This window comes from Daphnia magna, linkage group LG10, assembly GCF_020631705.1.
Source record: "Daphnia magna isolate NIES linkage group LG10, ASM2063170v1.1, whole genome shotgun sequence".
In the NCBI taxonomy this organism is placed as follows: Eukaryota; Metazoa; Arthropoda; class Branchiopoda; order Diplostraca; family Daphniidae; genus Daphnia; species Daphnia magna.
Window position 1 is genome coordinate 7,613,235 of NC_059191.1, and position 13,753 is coordinate 7,626,987.

At 42.3% G+C, this 13,753-nt stretch overlaps 5 protein-coding genes and 1 long non-coding RNA gene across 9 annotated transcripts in view; 2 read left to right on the forward strand and 4 right to left on the reverse strand.

Moving 5' to 3' along the window:
* Window positions 1-13,753, forward strand: part of LOC116932129 (protein furry) — a gene marked incomplete in the record, with an annotated part of 47,650 nt that overhangs the window by 23,304 nt on the left and 10,593 nt on the right. Inside the window, 13 exon segments of the mRNA XM_045179525.1 lie at window positions 10,363-10,781; window positions 10,870-10,914; window positions 10,982-11,131; window positions 11,189-11,421; window positions 11,483-11,673; window positions 11,737-11,925; window positions 11,991-12,198; window positions 12,273-12,410; window positions 12,467-12,701; window positions 12,770-12,948; window positions 13,023-13,247; window positions 13,308-13,451; window positions 13,509-13,737. Coding sequence (XP_045035460.1) covers window positions 10,733-10,781; window positions 10,870-10,914; window positions 10,982-11,131; window positions 11,189-11,421; window positions 11,483-11,673; window positions 11,737-11,925; window positions 11,991-12,198; window positions 12,273-12,410; window positions 12,467-12,701; window positions 12,770-12,948; window positions 13,023-13,247; window positions 13,308-13,451; window positions 13,509-13,737 — 2,215 coding nt within the window.
* Window positions 31-650, forward strand: LOC123476812. Its single transcript, XM_045179555.1, has 2 exons — window positions 31-135; window positions 209-650. The coding sequence occupies exons 1-2, from the start codon at window positions 85-87 to the stop codon at window positions 554-556; spliced, it is 399 nt and encodes a 132-aa protein (XP_045035490.1). The 5' UTR covers window positions 31-84; the 3' UTR covers window positions 557-650.
* Window positions 655-1,610, reverse strand: LOC116932213. The gene is made up of 3 exons (XM_032940015.2): window positions 1,464-1,610; window positions 1,110-1,221; window positions 655-1,032 (listed from the first exon to the last, which is right to left on the reverse strand). The coding sequence occupies exons 2-3, from the start codon at window positions 1,218-1,220 to the stop codon at window positions 706-708; spliced, it is 438 nt and encodes a 145-aa protein (XP_032795906.2). The 5' UTR covers window position 1,221; window positions 1,464-1,610; the 3' UTR covers window positions 655-705.
* LOC116934784 (keratin, type II cytoskeletal 68 kDa, component IB-like) lies at window positions 4,859-5,663 on the reverse strand. Of its 2 annotated transcripts, none has more exons than XM_045179558.1 (4): window positions 5,511-5,663; window positions 5,265-5,433; window positions 5,132-5,196; window positions 4,859-5,073 (listed from the first exon to the last, which is right to left on the reverse strand). In XM_045179558.1, the coding sequence occupies exons 1-4, from the start codon at window positions 5,517-5,519 to the stop codon at window positions 4,948-4,950; spliced, it is 369 nt and encodes a 122-aa protein (XP_045035493.1). In that variant the 5' UTR covers window positions 5,520-5,663; the 3' UTR covers window positions 4,859-4,947. The 2 variants fall into 2 exon arrangements, with proteins under 2 accessions (XP_045035493.1, XP_045035492.1); XM_045179557.1 differs by having other exon boundaries at window positions 5,132-5,199.
* LOC123476817 lies at window positions 6,962-7,763 on the reverse strand. The gene is made up of 3 exons (XR_006651680.1): window positions 7,332-7,763; window positions 7,104-7,237; window positions 6,962-7,025 (listed from the first exon to the last, which is right to left on the reverse strand). It is a non-coding gene; the product is annotated as an uncharacterized LOC123476817 (long non-coding RNA).
* Window positions 7,935-8,989, reverse strand: LOC116932211 (keratin, type II cytoskeletal 2 epidermal). Of its 3 annotated transcripts, none has more exons than XM_045179552.1 (3): window positions 8,825-8,989; window positions 8,587-8,722; window positions 7,935-8,497 (listed from the first exon to the last, which is right to left on the reverse strand). In XM_045179552.1, exons 2-3 carry the CDS (start codon window positions 8,701-8,703, stop codon window positions 8,072-8,074), a joined length of 543 nt encoding a protein of 180 aa, XP_045035487.1. In that variant the 5' UTR covers window positions 8,704-8,722; window positions 8,825-8,989; the 3' UTR covers window positions 7,935-8,071. The 3 variants fall into 3 exon arrangements, with proteins under 3 accessions (XP_045035487.1, XP_045035485.1, XP_045035486.1); XM_045179550.1 differs by having other exon boundaries at window positions 7,935-8,503; window positions 8,825-8,981; XM_045179551.1 differs by having other exon boundaries at window positions 7,935-8,503; window positions 8,587-8,717; window positions 8,825-8,974.

Here is a 13,753-nt window from a genome sequence, read left to right on the forward strand (position 1 = left end):
AAAGGCTATCGACCTCCATATATAAGAACACATGGACCAAGCAGACGACAATCTCTGCTGTCTCTTCGATCAGACTCGTTCGTGATGGGTCTGTACGCGGTTCAGTTTGGCAAGAAGACGTGCGTGATTCCATTGGTAATAAACTCAATTTTTTGCTTTCTTTTCAAGTACATCAAAACAACGTATTTTTGGTTGACGCGTTGGGCAGGAATCGATGATGTGGGCATTGATTGTAATCTCGTTTCTTCATCCGATTTGCGCCGCAGCTGTCAACAGGCACTTGACCGACGACTCTGATAGTTCCGACCAATCGACTTACGAGCCGTCCATGTATTACAAAATGTACGCTAGTCATTACGAAGTAACCACCTACGAATATACGTATCCACGTGTTCACGCTGACGCCATTTCGTACTCGTCCTACGAGGCTGATTCGCCTGTTTACATCACTACATCATCACGACCTCGTCTCATCAATAAACACGCCAAGATGGGCGTAGTTCACGCGAGCTATACCAAAGTTCCAAAAGCAATCGACAGCCGTGATTTACTGTGAGACTTTGTTTCCATTTGAATGTCACGTTGATTGTCAAATGTATTTGGGAAGTTCTAATATACACGAACGAACGTGCTACGAGTTGCAAACGAGACATATAAAGTTCATTTAACTTTATTATCATGCAAGATTATACAAAATCGAGCGAATCATTTATTGCATGATCTTGTTGACATGTTTCTAGCCACTGCTACTGCTGCTACTGCTGCTACTGCTACTGCTCGAACCGCCTGTGCTGCTACTGCTAGTATTACTATTGTTGTTGCTATTGCTACGCTACCGCTACTGCTACTGCTACTGCTGCTACTGCTACTGCTCCTGCTGGCTTTAACATCGGTACTGCTAGAGGCTTTAGTTCCATCGCTCGCCGTGTTGTCAGCAGCGTCTTGTCGTTCATCGACAGTAGGCCTTTCTTCGGGCAAATTCAGTTCACGTTCTTTGGGTTGTTGATGGCCTAGCGTTCTCGTCAGTCGAGCCTTTTTGTAGATATTATATAAGAAAGTGGAATTCGATTGATTGGTTTGGTTGGCCATTTGTTTTGATTTGTATATACCATAAACTTTGACCATTGCGCACTAACGGCATAATCGATGTCTTTGTCGATTAAATCAGCAGCGCAGTTTGAAATCAAAACTGCTATGACGAAGAAACGAATGAAGGCCATTCTAAAAAAAGAATGCATCATCATTATCTGTGTCATCTCACACTAATGATTTGATTAATAAATGACGAATATCAAAGCGTACAAAATTACACGTTTAAAAACTTATTAGAGCTGTCTAGTAATTTCACCTCATCGAACTAGATTTTTTAGATTGCAGTTCACTAACGTTAGGGCAGTTCAGCTTTAATGGTAACATAACATTGCGTAGTAGAATAGAACAACAAGACGTGTAATTACGTATACCTTAGTAAGTGGCAATGCGATCGGTGTGGCAATGTAACAAACGAATGCTGGTAGAAATCGGACCGATGGCTTCGTTAAACGGATAATATCATACTGAATCCGTATTAGCTATTCCACTGGATTATATTAGTCTAATCATTTGCCATCTTTTTAAAGAACCCATTATCGAGCACACGACTGTACTGCGTATGCTTAAACACACACAATTATAGGCTATTTAAACACACGTGCAATGCGTCTGCACTGAGTGTGTGCAGCTATAGGTGCACTGCTTTGAAAATGCGCGATACTTTCAGTCTATATTTACATTGCACGTCTGTTACACACACAGAGCATGGTGTTATTTGAAACGCACCTGTTAACTATTCGCCAAGGCCATGAAATGATCACACGAAAATCTCGGATTTTCATAAACCCTGTTGATTGCTAATTCCTATAAAGTACATACAAATTTTGTTTGTTTGTTTGTGGGTAGAAAGATCGAGTTTGTTGTTCGATACGACGGCTTCTTATTCATATAGAGCCCATAATGATGAAGCTCAATTTGCACCTGTCACCTACAACAAGAAGGGTAGGAAAGACGCGTCACATTTAGCACGTGTAGGAAGTGAGGGGTTGGGGTAAGAAACCTTGGCTGTTGGGACAACCCACAGCCGCCGGGGGTTTGGAAGAAACACCGGATTCAAAGGATGACACTCGTGGGCGTCCTATAAAAGCTGCTGCTAGGTACCAACTTGATCATTCGATTCAGCTCCTTCAGTAAGACTATAGTCTGTCTGAATCTTGAATCGTGTTAAGCAACGTCGCCTTCTTTGCATATCGATGGGTAAGACAGTTGAATAGAAATTCGTGTTTGTTTATTGATTGTCGATGATCATATTATGCACCTGTTGATTGTATGAGGCAGAAAGATTGAATTAGAACGTGATTAACTGGTAGCTTGGTTTAGTGAGGGTGAAAAGTGTTGTTGGGAATTGAACGATTGTTGTTTAACTTAACAGCTAATAGGTACGGTGTCATGCTGCTGTTTGTCCTTGTTTCGTTGATGTGTGGGTCAACGATGAGTGGACCGGTAGCTTCAGCTTATTATCCTACCGAAGATAAACCCTACACGACGTCAGCGTCTTACTACACCACAACGTATGGAACTCGTATTTTAGCAGTAATGAAGCAGAGGACTGCTTTGAAAATGTCATCTATTATCTTTGAGAGCAGTTCTCTGCTTCATTACTGCTCCTGAAAATTTCCCACTTGTCGGCAGTCTACTTTTGCCTCTTAGCGTGTCTACAGTAGGTTGGACATCATTCTTGTCACTTGGCAGTGGCTTAGGTGTATTCTCTGAATCTTAAACTTGTTTCTTAAAGATCTTAAAAGGCAAAAGTGGTGGTTTTTAAAATCTGACTGAGAGGTTTTTTATATCAGCCTCTCAGATTGATTTTAAAAAACCACCACTTTCATTTGTCGACGTTGAATTGTTGCTGCAAATGTCCCCCAAAGCAGCCCTCTGCTTCATTACTGCTCCTGAAAATTTCCCACTTGTCGGCAAATGTAAGTTACTACAGCCAGGCTGCACCGTCTTATTACTCAGAGCCGACTTACTATAGAGTTATTATACCACAGCTGCCCCTTCGTACTACGAACCTGTCTACTACACCGAAGACCCGAGGTACTACAGCGCTCCCAGCTACTACGAGACTGGAGGCTCCTGCCTACTACACAAAGGCATCCGAATACTACACCGAAGCGCCCAAGTATTATGCTGCTCCAAGCTACACCACAACAGCTGCCTCTTACTACACTACTGAAGCTGCCAAGTATTACGTAGCCCCAACACTACTACTCACAGACTGCTCCTTCCTACTATGCAGAGCCGACTTACTACACTGAGGCTCCTCGATACTACGCTGCTCCAGAGTACTACACCGAAGCTCAGAAATACTACTCTCCTCCGTCTTATTACAGCGAAGCCCCGAAGTACTACACCACCAAGGCACCTGAGTACTATACTACCAAGAAGGCCGAGTACTACACCACAACCTATGCAGCCCCTAGCTATCACACTGAAGCTCCGAAATACTACGCCACCAAGGCTCCCGAGTACTACACCACCAAGGCTCCCGAGTACTACACCACCAAGGCTCCCGAGTACTACACCACCAAGGCTCCCGAGGTACTACACCACCAAGGCTCCCGAGTACTACACCACCAAGGCTCCCGAGTACTACACCACCAAGGCTCCGGAGTACTACACCACCAAGGCTCCCGAGTACTACACCACCAAGGCTCCCGAGTACTACACCACAGGCCCTACACCACCAAGGCTCCCGAGTACTACACCACCAAGGCTCCTGAGTACTACACCACCAAGGCTCCCGAGTACTACACCACCAAGGCTCCCGAGTACTACACCACCAAGGCTCCCAGAGTACTACACCACCAAGGCTCCCGAGTACTACACCACCAAGGCTCCGAGTACTACACCACCAAGGCTCCCAGTACCACCGGCACACCAAGGCTCGAGTACTACACCACCAAGGCTCCCGAGTACTACACCACCAAGGCTCCCAAATATTATTCTGCCCCGGCCTATTAGGTCATCTAGATGAATTTATGCAAAGGTGTCTCATACGTTAATTGTTCTGTTTTTTAAATTCATTGTTATTTCGCAATGGCCAACTACACTTTACGCTCAAGTTTTTCTTTGTCCGACTTTATTTTGGCTGTACTTCCTCATTACGATTAGCCCCCTTGTCCGTTTCTACCCACTATGCCCAAACCAAAAAACAGTGTTACATAATTAGACCGTGCATTACCTAGGCTCATAATTGATGCAGCTGCTTCGTCTTTCCCTACAGTTGCATCTCTCCGTTTACATCAAAGCAATTTCTAGATTCTGCATCGAACTCCCACGGCAAGTGCATCCTACACACCACTGCGTGTACTACACCGCGTGTAGTCTTTATTGGACTGTTCGACAAGCAGAAAGCAAATTAGACTTTATATACATCACTCCCGTTTATTAGACGACGTGCAGCTACAACTCTGTAAGTCTTAACACTGGCTGATTATCTATTTCTCTCGTTCTTCATTGTTATAGATTTATGGCATTCGCTTCCTACAATCATTTTCCTAAAGTTATTTGTTTTTTGTGTGTCCAATGGTTCACTTTTAATTTCAATCGCACTCCCCAAGTTTTGAATTGCAGGGCGGTTTAAACGTCTAGTTAGTTAAGACACTTCTCTTTATAAACTATCAGAAAAACCTTCGACACAAGTGGCCAGGGACTGTAAAATGAAACTGTTGTGCAACGGACGCACTCCTACACCTAGAGGAAATCAATGACCTACATCCAAACAAGCGCTTTTTCTAAAGAAATGACTTAGATGTGTCGAACATTTTTCGCTGATTAATTTATTTTCAAAGAGTCAGATTTTCTGTACAATTTTTAATTTATTATGCTGGTGGTGTCGAGTTTGTTGAATATTTATTTGCCAAAGCTGATTCCATCACCGGTACCTGAGGCGAAATTGCCACCAAACAGACTTGATCCAGCCACACCGCTTCCACTTCCGGAGCCAAATCCGCCGTTAAAAGCATTTGAAATGCCGACCTGAAGAACCAATTTAATTAATTTAAATTTCATTATAAGAAAATTTAAAAACACTTACTCCCGCAGCGTTGGCTCCTCCAAAACCAGCGGATGCTGTTCCAGCTCCAGCACCACTTCCACCACCTCCTTGTTTTAGCGCAAAAAATTTCAAAATTGATAGGGAAATGCGAAAAAAGAAGATGGCGAATTACCGAAACCTCCGAATCCTCCAATGGGACGTAGACCAACTAAACCGGGTCCTCCGAAACCGTTGTTGAATCCACCTCCGAAACCGTTGTTGAATCCGCCACCGAATCCACGGCCAAGAAATTGTGGGGCAGCCGCAGTCACGGCCAGGAAGAGAGCTAGACTGATCAACACCTGTACATCATAAAAGGGAATAAACCAATCAAAAATGATGATGATTATTATTATCCATTGCGAGTTGAAGCTCTTACCTTGTTCATTTTGGAGCTTGTTCGATTCTGCTGTGCGTTCAGTAGCGCAAAAGCTGTCGCTTTTTATATGCAAACCTTATAGATTAAGATGGCTGCCGTTTAGCACCATCTAGTCCAAGGTTAACCTATAGCGTTCACTTAGATATATTTCAAGTGTTTTGTGTGACGAGGCCAACTATCTCCTGCGCATTGCGGTTCGAAAGGACATGGAAAAAACTGGAAAATTTCTATTTTTTTTTTTTGGTTAATTACAAAAACCTGATGAGGACCTCGTTCACCTTTGTTTTCCAGTTATGTTATACCAATTATTCAAAGGCGGCCCATTAAAACACGATTTACACAATAGCCTGTCGTGATGAAAGAGTTTCTCACGTGATATCAGATGCATGTTTTTTTTTGCCTTATTGTCTACGTCAAACAGAGTGTTATTAAGCGCACTGCTAAATTGAATTGTAATTAGCGAGCAATCTCCTGCTGAGAGATCAGATTTCAAGTGAATTTACATTTGAACCGTGTCACTGAAATCACAAAGTTAGTAGTTGCAACGAGAACGTATACCGTGTCCTAATTTGAAAGGTTGTGAAATGTTTTGAATCGGTATACCAGTTAAGACAATCTATTGCTTCACTGCTTGAACGTTTTTGGAGCCAATAGGATCAAAGTGGGCGAGACTAAAGTTTGCACGTTCGCTGCAACTTCTAAGAACAGCCCTGCAATCCCCACTATGGATATGTAGGTACAAGGGTATAATCTGTTATTTTCGTACATTCATCGCACAAAATGTCGAAATCAAAGACATTGGCCCATTTTCATTAGTCAGTAGGCATTCGAACATTTCCAGATTTAAATGGGGCTCTTATTTGTATTGAAGAAATATATCCTCTAGTTGTTCTCAGTATAAGCACATTTAAATGTATTCGAAGTCTGTTTATAAACGTTACGTTTAATTTCTCCTGTTAATTGAATCTTGAGCCATTGGGCAAAGAAGATGGTTTTATTTAAGACTTCAGGTAGTATTAGCATCAAGCAAGACTCGTAATGGAATGTAATGGCGTTAGACTGCAAACCCATTTTCAAAGTCCTTACTTATGTGATGTTTCATTTTTTGCCACCTCCTCCTCCTCCTCCTCCTCCTCCTCCTCCTCCTCCCACTCCACCTCCCCCTCCACCTCCCCCCCTCCACCTCCACCTCCACCTCCACCTCCCCACCGGTGCAAGCAGTGCCGGTGACGGTGGCTGAGCATACAGTGTCAACGGTGTCGGGTAGTAGTACACACGGTGGTAGTACAGATGCAATTGCTACAGGATACGGTGGTGGTACTGGTGCTGGTGGTCGTGGTAGTGGTGGTCGTGGTACCAGCACTTGTGCTGATGGAACAAGTGCCGCTGGTACAGACGCAGCCGTCGATGGCATCACAAGTACAGATGCCCAAAGCGCTAGCGCAACTGCAAGGGCACAGAAGAGATTGCGCAACTGCTACTGCGACTGGTTGCTTCACCGATGGCGCTAAGGCCCTTTTAGCACAAAAAAACAAACAAAAAACAAATGGAATCATTTCTTTAATTCTAAGATTTCTATAGGATTCTTTATACCTGAATCGTTTCTTTCTTAATTTCCATACCGCCTGACGATCTTCCAAATTTCGCAAAGAATTCGCCTCTATTGGCAGCGCAACAGGCCACTGCCATGGCTAAAATGGCGAAGTAGGCCTTCACCATTCTATTTTCTTTTAAAGAAGCACACCAATTAAACGTATATTTAGTTACAAATTACTTATATAGATGACCCATCCTTTCACGTTTGATCAAATGTTTATTTACCTCTTTTCTTTCTAGATGTCAGGACTTTAGTTTTAAGACTTGACTAACCAAAGATCCAGACTGGATCCAACTGATATTAGTCGGCACAAAACGCATTCGTATTATATAGTGACATCAAAATGCATTTGCCATCAGGTATATACCGGGGTTGCTGAGAACTACAATAACTGCACGAGTCTGATGTTTGCATTATTTTCAGCCCACCCATACCTTTATCCAGCTCACATACCTGTTAGGGACCCTCATTTCTGTAACTGTTTAGACAGCCAACTAAACATATGTTTGTACTGCGTTCAACTTGGACGTATAAGCAATTACTTTTCGGTCTGGCAAGCTCGAAATACGCCTGTAATTTGTCCTATATAAAAATAGACGTGGCAGCAGGAGGCATAACGTGTCGTGAAAGTGCGATCAGGCAGAATATGAAGTCGACATGTGTAATACTGCATGTGCGCTACTAATCAGATCATTCAACACATGCGTCTATCGTGCCTGGTGTGGAGTTCCAAGTATTTGGGATACTCCCACGTTTAGCAACGATGATCTAAAAGGCACGTCAGGTGCGTTTTAACATTGCCAATCAAATGAAAATTGGTGAATTCATTTCTGTTCATCCCACGATCGATTTTATTGCGTCATTGGTACATTCATGTTATACAAAGGCATGCAATGATGGTACCATAAGGGATAAAACACTAACATTGTATTGAATACAATTGCCTTTATGACACTCGTGTCCCTTATTTTTTTCCTCCTCCGCCTCCTCCTCCTCCACCGCCGCCTCCACCGCCTCCTCCACCTCCTCCACCTCCTCCGCTAGTGCCACCAGTACCACCAGTGCCGCTTGTGCCACCAGTACCTCCAGTACCTCCGGTACCTCCACTTCCTCCACTGCCTCCAGTGCCTCCAGTACCGGTGGTACAGGCCGTGCCACTAGTACCAGTCACCGTGCAAACGCCATTGTTGCATGAACTGGTGGTACAGATGCAGTTGCTGCACGTCGTGATGGTGAAAGTATTGCTGCTGATGGTACAGGTGCCACTAGCGCATGTACAACTAGTGCTACTGCAGCTGCAAGTGCCTGCCGAGCTGGAACAACTGCATCGGGCGCTAGAACTGGAACACGCACTAGCCTGACGGCTGCTCAGACCACCGAAAACTAAATTCTGCACCTTTGGGGTAAGGAATTGATATTTAACAATATCTAATCATGTACCACACAGTAGGACTCTATTTTTAAATATTATGCTTTTACCGAGTTTTCTTGGGTGAGTCCCTCCGATTGCATTTCATTGCCATTATTAAAATCGAGGTTTTTAGCAGCGCAGTAAGACATCATCGCGACTAGTATGGCCAAGCGAATTTTCGCCATTTCATTGACAAATTATAATCTAACATTGTTGCAAATGTATTAGAATAATTTGGAAAAGAAATCTTCTATTTTAGTATTTCTAATCATCTTCAATCAGCTTTTGATGTAAAGACTTATATACCTGTTTGAAGTGAATGTGACTCGATTAACTGAAAATCTGACTGATTAGGTTGAACTTCTGTGTGAAACTGAATTACTAGATGCAATTCTATTTGTGATGTAGCTTTCTATGAAATTACGCACTCAGCGCATAGTGTCTGCGCGAGTGCAATTATTGACACTATATTTAATATAGTCCACTATTCTGATCGACTGTTACAAGTGTCTGCTATTTCTGCATTATTTGAACAGACAGCGCAGCAGATTTTCAATAGTGCGCAGTGCGCACAGAGACATGGAACTGTCAGGTGTGCCAACCAACTAGGAAAAAGACCTACACGCCGCTATGCCGCTAACTCCTACACCGAAGAAAAGAAACGCTGCATTCAGCAGCAGGCTACTTCATTTACTGAGATCCGAAATACTACACCATAACTGCTCGATCGTTACTGGTTGCCATTCCCAGTTATTCTTGTGCTGCCCACCCTCATTATTTCCCAGTGCCAAACTACACACCACAGCAACGTCTTATACTACACCAATGAAGTGGCCACTTACAACGGTGTGTGGCTCTTTCCTCATACTATACCCTGAGTTACAAACGGCAACAACAAGGAACACATGCTACTACACCACCGATGCTCCTGAAGGCCGACTGTCTCTTACTACCCCATCAATGCTCGAATGTACACACCCTACACCACGTCTGCCGTTGTTCCATCGAACGCACAAAATTCTACTTCGGTTTGAGCTGTGTATGACACATGACGGTAATGTTTATGTTTACTACACCCTCAAGGTATTCGAATATTATGCACCAAAGAGCCAAAGGCAGAGCATTATCGCAACACTGCCTGTGGCAACTTCTAGCAACTACCGAGGCTTCCGGTTACTACACAACTAAGGCTACGACACACCACACCTCAATTTTATTAGCAATTTTAGTATTGCGCAATAAAGAGAACTGAGGACTTTTCTACCTTGATTCAGCATTCCACTATAGAATTGACAGTTCTAACGAAAAAGGCTAATGGATTGCTACTCTTCCAAAACCTTTTAAATACTATAGAGCAAGGTTCCGAACCGCCATTACGCATGAGACAATGTCGCATTTGTTTCGTTTTTATTAAGTATTATCTGTCAGAATTTTTCAACGGTCCTGCTCTTTAACGTTCGAACAAAGTTCGTTTTATTTGGGTAAACAAGAGATGACAGATAACGATCTTCACAGCAAAAGAGGGTTATGGACCGTCAATTGCAGATATTCTTATACTTAGCCATTTCCTGAGTTTGCTAATGCCCTAGCTCAATTAACGATGATTCTTAAAAAAGGGAAAGCAGACATTAGTCGGTTGCTAAGCTTGAAAAAAGGAGGCCAATGAATGGAACCATTTAACAGAAAAGTTCTTGCAAATTGGAAAAAATAAAAGCTAATGCTAATGCTAGTTAATGAACAATTTCTTGCTTGATTTATGCATGGAATTAGCGATACGTAAGACAAAGCATTGCCCTGATGTAATAAAAGACAAAACTCTGGTACGCACTGAGAACGGGCATACATTACATAACGGTGCAGATTGCGGAACGGCTTGGTCTTGAGTGCTGTGGTTACAGCTAACTGTAGACGCTTTCGTCATTCATGATGAAGACAGGATGTTACTCTGATCTTATCCAAGACATGGAAGTCTGAAATTTTATAGAAATTCAGTACAATACATACAACTTTTAGGGAGTAGCATTTTAGTAGCGCGTTTGTTCCATAGATGGCGTAGTTGTTGGCTGTAGGTCTCAAAACAGTCAATGGAAGTTTTGCTGGTTGCTCCTTGATAAAAAAAAAAAAAAATCACAGATTGCTTTTACCTCGTAAATTCGTCAAATTGGGATAAATTTAATGTATCTTTGTAAAGTGTTTGTTCTAGCCTGATTGACGATGGCTGAAATTCTAAGTATTCGTGATTTATCGGATGACAATTCTCTGAGTGAGTCTGCGACATAATGCATCTTACACTCATTCGTTTATGCAAATAATTTTGTTTTAACCTTGTTATTTTTCATCCACTTTCAAAGGCGTAGCAGCTGAGTCCGGACTGTGCAGTCCCCAATCAACCAAAGGTTATCATGATCCAGTTGACTGTTGTGCTCATGTTTTTTCATACAAACTTCTTTCTTGCCTATGTAGATGATATTGTCCCAGCAATTGAAATTCCTAAACTGGCTGATGTTATTTCCATTGGGGATAAGCTGGATTCAGATAGACCCATCGGAGAGAGACAGAGCCCTGATGGGCAAGAAGAAGAATCAGATTCCAATGCTACTGTGAAAACAATTGGTTGGTGAAGCTATATTTTAGATTTGAAAAAATGTTAGTTGGAAACTCTGGTTTTAGATGAACAGTCTCCTACACCTGTGGAAGAGCAAGGAGAAGATGTGATGAGAGATGTCATTCCAAGCAGCAATATTTTACCATGGTACGCAAGGAAAGAAAGGTCGATTAACACCCCCACCAGTGTTCAAGTAGAAACATCCCTTAAGCCAGGGGAATACGTTATGAGAAATTTATTTGCTGAATTTGTCATTCAATCTGATAAAAAAATTACGGGTGTGATGGCAGAAGCCTTCGTAAGTACTCCATTTAAAAACTTTTTTTTAGGTTCGCGTCACTGTTTTTCTTTCTCCCCAGGATCGTTCCTTATCTAAATCATTGCAAAGAGGAGAAGATGCCCAATTTGATCAGTTGCTTAGTTCTTTCGGATCAGTAGCTGAACATTGTCTTCCTTCTCTTTTACGAACATTGTTTGCCTGGTTTGAACGGCAAGGTATTGAATGGATGCCTGGAAATGAACACAAACATAAAGGAGATACCAAACGAAGGCAAGTAGCTGGCCATTTTTCCAGTTCCTACCTGATTTTTAATATTGTTTGATTTGGTTTTAGCAATGCGTCGGAAATTTTTGCACTATCAGAAGAAGAATATATAATGGAACGCAGAGATTTAGCAGTACAGTTCATACTATGCTTAGTGCTGATTGAAGTTTTGAAGCAACTGCCAGTCCATCCAGGGCATGAAGATCTCGTCAATTATATTGAAAACTTGGCTTTTAAAAACTTCAAATACCGTGATGGGTATTAAGAATTTTAAAATGATATCATACAGTCTGCTTAAACCCTCTTAAAAATTCCTTAAATAGGGTGCAGAACAGTCCCAATGCAGCCAACATGCTTGTGATTGCTGATCTGTATGCAGAAGTTATTGGAGTTCTGGCCCAGTCCCGATTTCATTCGGTCCGCAAGCGTTTCATGTCTGAACTAAAAGAACTAAGAGGTAGGGAGGCCTCACCAGCCACCACTCAGGCTATCATCTCTCTTTTGATGGGCATGAAGTTTTTCCGAGTCAAGGTATTTGAATGCAAACAAAGGTTAAAAAAAAATTAAGCGTCCAGACTTTTCTTTTTCCTCAACGATCGGGATAGATGGTACCAATCGAAGAATTTGAAGCTTCTTTCCAGTTTATGCAAGAATGTGCTCATTACTTTTTAGAAGTAAAAGATAAAGACATAAAACACAGTCTTGCCGGACTCTTTGTTGAGATTCTCGTCCCAGTTGCCGCCGTAAGAAACTGTTATATCCCAGTATTTCACATCTATAATCATTGATTGGTTTCTAGACTGTTAAGCACGAAGTAAACGTGCCCTGTTTGAAGAACTTTGTCGAAATGCTTTATCCACCAACTATTGATCTAGCCACGAAGAACAAACATCGCTTGGCTTTATTTCCTCTTGTCACATGTTTATTATGCGTGGGCCAAAAAATGTTTTTCCTGTCCAATTGGCACTGCTTCTTGGCCATGTGCTTGAACCATCTGAAAAACCGTGATCCTCAGTTTTCTCGAGTGGCTCTAGGTATATTTAGCAACTTTTATTGCAGAACTTGTTACCAAAATCGCTTGATGGTTACTATATTCTTCTAGAGTCCTTATATCGCTTACTGTGGGTGTACATGATAAGGATAAAATGTGAGAGCAACAGTGCTACACTCTCCCGTCTACTTAGCATCGTGAATTCTCTCTTTCCAAAAGGCTCGAAATCAGTAGTCCCTCGTGATACACCTCTCAATATTTTCGTCAAAATCATCCAGTTTATCGCTCAGGTATAAACAATTTTGATAATACTTTTTTTAACCAAAATTATACATTACAAAATTAATTCTGTGCTTGCATTCAGGAACGTCTCGATTTCGCCATGAGAGAGATTGTCTTCGATTTGCTTTCAGTGGCGCGCCCCGTCAAGATAATATTGACACCAGAGCGGATGAACATTGGCTTGCGAGCGTTTCTTGTTATTGCTGATAGCCTGCAAAAGAAAGAAGGCGAGCCACCCATGCCAAGAACGGTGGGAGCTCTTCCTTCTGGCAGTACAATGCGCGTCAAGAAGACTTATCTGAGCAAAGTATGTTGATTTAAGAACTCCGCTTTAGTGTTCTGTTTCACGTTGGATATTGTGACGTAGATGCTGACAGAGGACGCGGCCCGAAGCATCGGAATGAGTGCTTATTACCCATATATGAGGAAGGTATTGAATGGAATCTTACGAGCGTTAGACGGTCAATTCGGCCGTCCTTTGATTATGACCAACTTACAAAATATCAACAAGGTCTGTCTACAGTGCAAAGGATTGTGAATAGATAAGGTAACGTTCAATAAATTATAGGAACCTGATGAGATGATGAGTGGAGAGCGGAAACCCAAGATTGATCTGTTCCGTACCTGCGTGGCTGCAATGCCACGTTTGATTCCTGATGGAATGTCGAGAGGTGAACTGGTGGAACTACTATCGCGCATTACATTGCACATGGACGAAGAACTGCGCACGCTTGCATTCCAGTGCTTGCAAAACATTGTCGTCGACTTCCCTATTTGGCGAGAAGATGTGCTTTATGGTAAAGCGTTTGGCGT